This window comes from Pogoniulus pusillus, chromosome 23 (assembly GCF_015220805.1).
Source record: "Pogoniulus pusillus isolate bPogPus1 chromosome 23, bPogPus1.pri, whole genome shotgun sequence".
Lineage (NCBI taxonomy): Eukaryota > Metazoa > Chordata > Aves > Piciformes > Lybiidae > Pogoniulus > Pogoniulus pusillus.
This window is the reverse complement of record NC_087286.1, coordinates 15,526,100-15,536,540: the sequence shown is the minus strand read 5'-3', so window position 1 is coordinate 15,536,540 and position 10,441 is coordinate 15,526,100. Positions and strand designations below refer to the sequence as shown.

At 58.8% G+C, this 10,441-nt stretch overlaps 1 protein-coding gene across 1 annotated transcript; it reads right to left on the bottom strand.

Moving 5' to 3' along the window:
- Window positions 1-7,184, bottom strand: GBX1 (gastrulation brain homeobox 1). The gene is given in 4 exon segments (XM_064162950.1): window positions 1-959; window positions 6,438-6,964; window positions 6,966-7,043; window positions 7,045-7,184. Coding segments are annotated over 4 exon segments (1,263 nt in total). The 3' UTR covers window positions 1-441.
- Between the last annotated feature and the right edge of the window lie 3,257 nt (window positions 7,185-10,441).

The following is a 10,441-nucleotide window of genomic DNA, read 5'->3' as shown; positions in this document are numbered from 1 at the left end:
GGCTGCTCCTGGGCACTTTTCACCGCCTCCCTTTCTCTGCCCCTCCCGCGTCCCGACACCGGCACGGGGCCGGGTTCGGTGGAGCCCTCAAGGCCACCGCTGCTCCCCGCGCCGCCGCCGGGATCCCGGTACAGGCAGCGGGGTGGGCAAGCTCCATAGAAAATAATTTATTGAAATCACAGCGACACACGCGCGGCCGCCCGCGGGCAGCGCAGCTCCAGCCCCGGCCCCGCTCCCGCCCCGGCCCGGCGCGGCGCGGCTGGCGGACGGGGCCCGCGGAGGCCAGGCGGCCCGCACTCCCCGCGGCACGGACAGACGGATACGCTGCCGTATGTACAGAGTTTACACGGAATAAATAAGGGACATGTACAGAGGAGTGTGAGCGGGCGGCCCTCGCCGCTCCGGGCCCCCCGCCCCAGGGTCCGAGAGCCCCGACGGCGCTCAGGGCCGGGCGCCCTGCTCGATCTGCTGGTGCTGGCTGCGCACGGCGAAGCGGTTGACGTGCACCGGGATGGGCACGACGATCTTGGGGTTGCGGACGGGCTCTCCCGAGCGGTTGCTGACGTTGCCCGCCTTGATGCGTTTCCACTTGGCTCGGCGGTTTTGGAACCAGATCTTGACCTGCACCTCGCTCAGCTTCAGGGCGTGCGCGATCTGCGAGCGCTCGGTGAGGCTCAGGTACTTCTTGCAGTGAAACTCCTTCTCTAGCTCCAGCAGCTGCTCGCTGGTGAAGGCCGTGCGGCGGCGGCGGCTCTTGCCGGCTCCGGAGCCCTGTGGAGCCTGCTCGGCCGCGGGGCTGCCCTTGCCCTTGCCCTTGGGGCACGCAGCGGCGGTCGCCCCGTCCAAGAAAGGCTCCTCCTCGCTGTCGCCTGCTGAGCTCTCCTCCTCCCGTTCGCTGCACGGCGTGGCCGACGACTTCACCTCCAGCTTCTCCTCGTCCGAGCTGTACGCCTTGCCGTCTGCAGGGCACATAGCGTCAGCGCCCGCCGGCGCGGGCCTCCGCCCCCTCCCTCCCACCAGGCCCTCCCGCCGGGCCCTCCCGGAGCCCCCACCCGTCCCCCCGGCGGCTCCTCCCACGCTGCCGCCCGCGGGAGAAGCCGCTTCTCCAGCCCCACTGCAGACTTCGACCCCGCAACGGTTCTGCTCCGCGCCGCCCGCAGCCCGGATGGCTCCCCAGGGCACTTCGGCAGCAGCCACTCCCGCATCCCGCTCCCCGGCCGTAGCAGCACCGCTGCCTCATGCCAGCAGAGCACCCCGGCGCCCTGCCACGGCTTGTCCAGACCTCCACATCCAGAAAGAAAGTCTGGACCTTGCGCCCTGCTCAGCCCTGCCTGTTCCATTCTACTGCATCAGACCAGCAATGCTGTTCATCAAAAAGAAGCAGCTGAAGGACCATCCTGGAAACAGCAGCCAGGGCTGGTTGCAGTCCAGCAAACCTCCAGAACAAGGGGTGTCCTGCTGCCAACATTCCCTCCCCAACTCCAGGATGCAGTTGAGCAGAGCTGGGAACAAAGTTCTCCAGCAGCTGATGTTCAAAGCATAGTTCCCCTCAACGGCCTCTGCAGAGAGGCAGGCTAGAGCCTGTCAACATCACCCAACAGACAGGAGCTCATCTCAAGCTGCCCGGAGAGGAGGTAGTGCTTGGACTATTACAGACATCTCTGTAACTTCACCTGCAAGAAGGGTACAGGAGTATAAACCTCCTTCATGCCAGCTTCTTGGGTCCCAAACTGCTGCCTGAACATTTAAACAGCCATGGAGCAAGAAAGGGGAGGAAAAAGGCCTGGAATCCATTCATTTCCTTGGTAGAAGGCTTTGAACAAAAGCCTCATAGGAAATCAGGTAAGAAGATGTTTCTTGCTATAGCCAGGGGTCATGGCAGGAGAAGACCCACAGCTATGCAGACAGGCGAAGAAGTCATGCTGAGACTAGAAGAGACCAGCAAGCTCTCCAGCTTGACCCTGATGGAAGGAGCTGGTCCTGAAGTACTGCCCCTATCAATATAATCCCACTTGCAAAAGGAGAAGCAGCAACTGTCTAAGCTTCTAAGCAGTGTCTAGGCACTGGCAAATGGGTGCATTTGCCACCTCACTTCAGTGGGAAAGGAAGAGCCTTCATATGCCTGAAGGTGCAGGGCTGCAAATACGCAAGCAGCGACTACAAGAGACGGTGTGAGTCCAAGAGACATTGTTAGGAGTCTGAGTGCTGTGGAGCTCCTGTAACCCTTGCTGGTTCTGCAGCAAGTCTGTAGCTTCCCCAGAGGAGGTGGATAGCTTTGGAGACCTGGACTCATCTCTCTGCTCCTCCTGCTTCATACAGTGGGGGGGAAAAAAACCATACAAACATCTTTATTTCTATTCTGCTGTAGAAAAATAGACAGTAACCTCTTTCTTGAGGGGCAAAAGTCTCCTATATGCATAGAGGGTAGAGTAAAGCCCCTGAAAATTAATTTGTGCTTGAGGGGCTGAAGATTAACAGCAGGTGGCATGGAGCACTTCAGCTCCAATATACAGCCTCAAGCAAGCACTCGCTGAAGAAAAGGAGAGCTTTCACTGCTGTGTTTCATCCCTGCTTGCTTGAGTTCAAGGCTGGACAAAGTAAGAGAGCTCTTATGCCAGTGTCTTCACCAAGAGCACTCCTAGGTCCTGCTTCAACTCTGCCTTTCCCCAGTGACAGAGGACAGCATCCCAGCAACCACGCATTCAAACCACCATCACCAGGCAGTTTGCTTTTGTAGGCCCAGGCTGTGCCCAGCGAGACTGGAGAAAGGATGAGCTACCAACATGTTACGTTGCAAAGCAGCTAATACCTCTGGGGCACTTGTCTTAACCAGACCTTGGGTTTTAATGGTCTCCAGCAGACTAACGTGTCTTACGGAATGGCTGAGTTTGCAGTAAGGAACTCAGATCTATAAGACTAGAGAGCCTAAGCCAGGGGCTTGCACAAAGAAAATCAGCCTGGTGATCTGTTAGTCATCTGGTATCTCCCCCCAAGGAAGTGATGGAGGCAGAGGAACCCATCCCTGTGGTGGGAGGGCATATGGAGACTATCAAGGCCTTGGAGCAGGAACTGAAGCTGCCATGAAGCAAAGTACTGTGACTTTGAAAAATCAACAAGGCAGTGGTGGGAGGATGGACCCATTGCTTTCTCTTCACAAAGTCCTGGCTGTTCACTGACCTTAGGAAAGATGTGGACCTGTTGGAAGACATCAAGAGGAAGTCATAAAAGTGGTGAGAGGGCTGGAACACTTTTCCTGTGGGCACGAGCTGAGAGGGTTTGGGCTGCTAAGCCTGGAGAAGAGAAGACTCCAGGGACACTTTCTGATGGCCTTTCAGTGATTAAAAGAACCAATAATAAAGCTGGGGACAGACTTCTCAGCAGGGCCTGTTCTGACAGGACAAGGGTGATGGTTTAAAAAGGGAGAAGGAAGGAATATTTTTATGCTGAGGGTGGTGAGATCCTATCCCAGGTTGCCCAGGCAGGTAGGAGATGCCCATCCCTGGCATCATTGCAGGTCAGGTTGTTTGGGTCTCTGAGCAACCTGCTATAGCTGCAGATGACCCTGCTGACTGCAGGGGGTTGGACTGGATGACCCTTAGAAGTCCCTTCAAGCCCCAAACATTATAGGATTATGGACATGTAAGCATGGTGAGGAAATTTGGATCTCACAGGTGACAAAGTTATACAAGACCAGGGGAGCTGATCAAGAATGAGTGTTGTGACAGCCAGAAGAGGCCTTGGTAGGCTCACAAGCTCTTTGTTGTGTTCATAGGGAACACCACAAAACACCACTCCGACCCTGACTGAAGGTGCAGGTACTACCTCAACCCAAGAGAGGTTCTCAGGCCACTGGATGGATCTTGTGGAGGCCTCCACAGCTTGGGAACAAACATGCTCTCAGGAGGGGTGTGGAGAGCTAGGGGCTTTTACCCTGAGGCCCATACTCTTTGTTGCACTGGTAGTAACAAACCAGACTCCAAGCTTTGTTGCTTCTTACCAACGTGCCTCTCCCATCTCAAGAGGTGTGACCACAGGTGGAAGACAGCTTGAGACATAGCAGATGCAGAGAGAGGCCTTAAACCAGAGCATTGACTCCTTTGGCTCATCCAACAAGCAGCTGATCTTGTCTCCATAGACAGCTTCACAGCGGAGACACTAATGGAGTCTAGGGACAGAAGCAGTCACTTGAGGGTTTAAGTCACCTGATAGCAGCAGAACAGACAAAATGAGGCATTTCTTCTTCACATAGTTCTTCTGCAGATATGAGACCTGTGGAGCACCTTGCTGCTGGATGTGGCTGATGCCACATTTCTCTCTCCTTTCTGGTGGTCTCCAGGGCAGATGACAGGAATTGGTCAAATGTTACTTAATACACAGAAACAGAACCTGGCTCAGTAAGACCCTGAAATGCAGGTGCGTGGATGCTAGGGAAGTGTCGTTCTAAGAAGTACTGCACAGGTTGTGTTCCTTCACTTTTCCCTGGACAACTGCTTTGGCCAGGGCTGCAGACATCGTGCTAGCACAAGCTGCATTATAAAGACTTTTTGATGCCTCCTCTCTTTCTCTTCCTTATCTGTAGAGAAAGCCCATGGGAACCATCCTGCTGTTCATCTGGGATGCTTGGTAAAACAAACCTTATTGTCCATTTCTAGGGCCTTGTCTGGAACAGTCAAGAGAAATATTAGGCAAAGGAGAAGGTAGGCATATTTGGCCTCCCAAATCCTCTTGGATATGGGCAGAGCAGCCCATGGAGTCAGGCCCACAGGGGCACATGCTTGCACAGAAGGACAAGCAGCCTTCATGGCTCCAGAGCAGGCACAGTGGTAGGAGAGAGCAGTGAATGAACAGCTGAGTCCATTACAACAGGGCAAGCCTCGGAGACATGGCTTCTTAGCATTAGAAATGGATACTGTCTGGGACAGGTCACCTGAGTCCTTTGGGAGGAAAGAACATGTTCAGCTTAGCTATGGAGGGGCCATGGAGGGAGAGGAAGCACAAAACAGCTCGTTTCCCTGTTGTATGAGAAGATGTGGTGATATGGACAGCTGGCTTTGGCCATGGCAGTTCTGTTCCTGAGGAGACTGTCACCCCAGAGGCAAGGTCCTACTGGGCTTTTGACTCAGCATAGCTGCCTGGGAACACCAAAGCCCCAGTAACCTATAAAGGCAGTGGGGGAGGAAAGACATCCTGGTTGCCCTGCTGAGGGACAAGATTCAAGGGGTACCCGAGAGAAGAAAACACTGTCCTGCGGGAAGGACAAGGCAGGGCAAGGAAAAGCCCCAGGCTCACCTAGGAGAGACTAAAGGGAAGATGGAGAATGCGCCTCCAAGCACTGCGAGAAGCAGCAGAGACTTTTCAGCACACATCTGTGCCTGGAAGCCTGCGAGACAAAGGTGGATCTCAAAGGTGACCAGGGGAGGCAGGTCTCAGGACAGGCCACGCCAGAGAAAGCCAGCAAGGGGAATGTCTCGGTCTCACCGCAGAGGGGACACTTGGAGCTGCGGGAGCCGAGGTGGCAGAGAGTGAGAGCTGGATCCAGCCGAGCAACAAGTCCTGAGGCTGCTGTCCGCACACGCGTGGAGAGGCCGCGGCTCACAAAGGCGGGGACCCCGCCACGGCAGCGGGAGCCGCCCCGGTCAGCACCGAGCGGGCTTCTGGGAGCGGGGCCGCCGCCTGCCCATGCCGTCGGGTGCTGCCGGTGCTGACACCGCGAGCACAGCGTCGGACTCAGACCAAGAGGAGCGAGTCTCCGAACGGGCAGTGTGGCAGCCGCCGGGGCATGGGACCTGCCGCCGCTGCACGGGACCTGCCGCCGCTGCACGGGCTCGGACAGCCGTAGCAGGGCGACGCCGGGAGGGCGGTGGAGTCCAGGTCGGGGCGGGCTGCAGGAGAGCGAGGGAACCCTGATCCCCCAGCCCTGCAGTACGCCCGGGACGCAGTATCGTGCCGGGGAAGGGGTGCGGCCCTGTGCCGCATCTGCACCGAACGGGAGCGGGACTGGGAGGGCTCCGCGCAGTGCTGCGGCCCGGGCGGGTCATCGCCCCGCTGCCTTCAGACTCGCCCGTCCCGGGACGGGTGCCAGGACCTCGGAGAGCTCCGCGCCGCCGGGCCCTTCTCGCGGTCCGAGCCCGGCGAGCGGAGTTTGTCTCCTGCCCGCGAAAGTTGCGGGCGCTGCGGAACCGGAACAGATTAGAACTGGCCCGGTCCTCCCAGCTCTGTCCGACGGGACGGACCGGGAGCAGCAGCTGCGAGCAGGTCTCTCTGCCACAGCGCATCGTGCCTCGGTCTCCGGCTCCTGTCCTGGTGACCTCAGGGTCCCGCGGTGCAGCCAGCCAGCGAGAGCCCGGAAGCCTGGCTGCGGCAGTCCCGGGCTAGGCGGGCAGGCGCTCGCCGTAGGCATTCTATCTGCTGGGCGTGTTGGCCAGCGCCGCTCTTACCTGCCAGGCCGGGAAATGGGTCCGGGAAGTGCAGCGACGGCTCGGGCGGCCCCTTGTCGCGCCCTGGAGGTAGCTCCTCCGGCTCCAGCCCCTCGGTGCCCCTCCGGCAGCCGGCGTCGGGGTTGGCGCGCGGCGGGGGCAGCTCCTGCGGCGGATAGAAGCCGTCGGGGGGCTCGGAGAAACTGGGCAGAGCAGTGGTGAGGGCCACCATGGAGGGCACGGCCTGGCCCAGGCTGGCGCAGAAGGTGTTGGTGAGGCGGCCCGCAAAGGAGGCGAGCGGGGCCAGCGGCGGCAGCCCCGACTGCAGCGGCGCGTGGGACAGAGCTTGCGGCAGCACCAGCGGCCGGTAGGGCATGAACATGGGGTACCCGGTGTAAAGCAGGTGCCCGGAGCGCGGCGGTGGCGTCCCGATGAGCGAGTCGATGGAGAAGGCGGTCCCCTGGCCGTTGGGTCTCTGCATGGCGAGCGGGCGCCGCCGGCTCAGCCGGCACCAACTTTCCGGCGAGCTCGGGCCGCCGCCAACTCGCCGGGCCCCGCCGTGGCCCCGGCCCACGCCCGCCGCCTCCCGTGGGCTTCGGCGCCCAGCGAGAGCTGCCGCCCGCTCGCTGGCTCGGCGCGGCGGAGTGGAGCCGCGCTCGGAGCCGCCCGCCCGCCCGCCCCGCCGCGGGGGGGCCGGGCCGGGCCGGGCGGGGAGGGGAGGGCCGGGCGGGGAGGCGGGCGGGGGTGTCGCCCTCTGCTCTCATCCATCTTCCGCACATCACGGTCGAGTTCCTCCTTCAGCGCCCGCTCCGCCGGGGCTCGGCGCCCCGCTCCCCCCGGCGCGGCCAGCCCCTGGGAAGGCGCCTCCCCCTCCCGCCTCATCATCTGTTATTAATGGTGATTGATGATTAGCAATTATGGGGCCAGCACAAGGGCTCTTTTGTGGGGACGGGACGGGACCGCGCCGCTCGGCACATCTTTTCTCGGGCCGCCTCCCGGGCCCGGGACAACAGACGGGGCGAGCCTGGACCGTTCCGTCCTGGCCTCGCCACCTGGCCGAGTCCGCCCGCGCCGACGCTCCTGATGGCCAAGCCGGGGTTACCTTGCTGTACCGGCAGCCCGCCGGACTCCGTTCCTGGAGCAGGGATGATGCTCCAGGAAGCTTCCAGGCGGGCTCAGAATGGGGCCGGGCTCGGACACGGCGCTGCTCGGAGTCGTTCCTCGGGACGGAGTGGGAACGGCGGGCTAGAGCCTGAGCAGGGAATGGGTCTCCCCCTGCCTTGCCTCTCTGCTCTCGTCGGGCAGGACGCGGTCCGCGGGGCACAGTCCCGGCTGAGCGGGGCCGCAGCCCGGAGCCCACGTGTCCGCGGAGTGCCCGCGGAGCCGGGGAGCGCCTGCCCGGGAGGCTAAGCCCAGCAGGACCCGCCCGCCCGAGGGGTCCCATTGCCGCAACCGAGATTTGTCGGCCACAGCTCGGGTTCGTCGCCTGCCTTCCGTGCGCTGCAGCCACACAAAGCCCCGGGCCCTGATGCTCCGCACTCTCCGTGTGCCAGGCTCGTCCCCTGACCCGGGCCGCGCACTTCTGCACCTCAGTCGATCGATGGAGCGAGCGGACCCAGCTCAGGCTGAGTGCTCCCCGCTGCGTGTCCCGCAGAGCACGGTGGGGAGTCCGCACACTAGCGCACAGCACCTTCGCCCACAGCTGGCACCGGTTGTGCCTCCTGTCCGCAGGGACCGAGTAACTCCCTGGGCCTGCCGTGTGCCAAACGGAGAGCAAACGGCAGCCCTGCCTCAGGAGGGCAGCAGGGCAGCCACAAAAACCGCTCGAGGGCTGAGAAAGGCGCAGTCGTGTCTGAGCAGACTGACGGTGTTTGCAGTGGTTCAGGCACACACCAGACCTCCAGCTCTCTCCTGGATTTAGTCCTCAGGACCCCACACGTTCCTGCCAGCACTCTTCCCTGGGCTAGGGAAGCAGTACCTCTGGCTGCTTAGCTACCCAGGCTCCCTGCTGGCATCAATGTCAATGTGAATACAGAGATTCCTCCACCCCCCTTCCTACCCTATCCCCAAGGAGGTGTGGGGCAATACTTTGCTGCAGCCTTTAATTGTGTTATGTGTGGGACATGACAATCCAGCCATGGAGCTGGGCACGAATCCTGCATGGAGCAAGTAAATGAGGCCAAATAGGCCCAGCAGGACAACATTGTGTGGTACTCCACCAAACAGGCTCAGTCTGAAACTCCAGGGTGCAGCTATGACATCAGTACAAGGGCCTGCTCAGAGCCTCCTTTTTCTTTCCTGCCTTTTCTGCCTGTCCCTATGGCACATACTTGCAGTCTCAAGGAAATATTTCCCCATGGCAAGAGCTGCCCTACCCCCAGCCAGGAAAACAGGTGTGGAGACCTCATGTTGACATAATCATCTGGACTCAAATATTCAATCATAAAAGCGAGGCACAGCAAGAGAGATCCCTCCCACCACTCTGGTGCAGACACCTCCTGCTAACTGATGGCCCTTAGATCATTCAGAAGAGACGTACACGTTTGCTGGGCATGGGCCATATGGACCTTAGTTTAGGGTGAGGGTCCAGATGTCAGGCTGTGTAGGAGGCTGGCAGTGACTAGCATCTGTATGAATCCCACCTTAGGAATCAGTTGTGATGTGGTGAGGGACAGGTTCAAGGTCTGCAGCTCAGCATCCCTGCTCTGTGTCTCTTTGCCTCAGCTCTCCTGTCTGTGTGGGAAAGGAACCTTCATGTTGGAGTCATCTTCACACAAACAGCTTGGGCTCATTCCACTGCTACCAAAGCACATTAGACCATGCAGGAAATGAAAGCACAGACATGTGTAAAGCACTGGATCTCAAGACCTGCACTCAGAAGGGTCCCAGTCAAGGCTATGCAAGCAGCTTCCTAACTCCTGAGCAACTGCAGTTTGATTGTTTGTTTAATGAACCTTTTATATGTAAGCTTTAACCTCACACCCTCTTATGTGTTAGTGAGAGAGCAAGGGGAAACTGATCTTCAGGAGCCTTGCTGGGGAACCTGAGAAAGCTGGGGAGGAACTAAAGCTCCTGCAAGGAAGGACTGCCCATGTCCACAGCATCAGGTCTTTCCTGAGGCTCCCATTCTGACCTCTGCAAATCAATAGCTGGCACTCTGCAAACCCCCACATGTCTCCAAACCGAAGGCTCTGCTTCCTTGATCACACACTCGCTTTACCTGCAGCCCCTGTGTCACCCCCAACCCTGAATCTCAGTTCTGTGACAGGGGCAGCCAGGGTGGGATGCTCCATAGGGAAAAGAGCAGTAGCAGGACAGTGGCTTCACTGCAAGGGTGTACAGGACTGAGGGAAGGTGAGAGGAGAAGATGTGGTGACAGTAGATAAGATCACCTATAGTGCAGTGATCACCCAGCAAGTTCCACTCTCCAAGTGCTGAGGCAAATCCAAGGCCAAGCCAGGGAGTCCAATCAGTGGGCTGGGACCAGAGAGTTACAAAGCCAGAAATACCTCCATCTGAGGTCGAGCAGAAACTAAGGGTGACAGTCTGAGCTCAAAAGCAGCTCCTCAAGCAAAGGGGGCAGGGTCTTGCTGAAGTTCCCCACAGACAAACAGCTGCATTATCTAAGGTGGTTCTGACATCATAGACCCAAAGCCCGAGGAAGAAGAGAATGTACCCAGGGTCCTGACAACTTACCCCATTCTGATTTACTTCAGTTTGTGAGACTTTGAAGTAAAGGTAGAGATTCATTTACCAACTTGTAAAGCAAAGATCTGGAGAAGAAAAGATTGAAGGACTGAGGGAAAAAAGGGAAGGACTGGGAAAGAAAGAGTTGCAAGCAAAGCAGAATAAATACTCTACTGTTAGAGTCCGGTGTATACATTGAGCCGGACAAGGATGGAGAGCTCCCATGTTCACATCCTTGCAGGGCCAGCCAGACTGCAAGGGTGAGGGTGCAGGTTACACATGGGCTGCACCACACTTTAAGTCCTCCAGGGGCTTTTTCAATTCCTGTACCCTACATC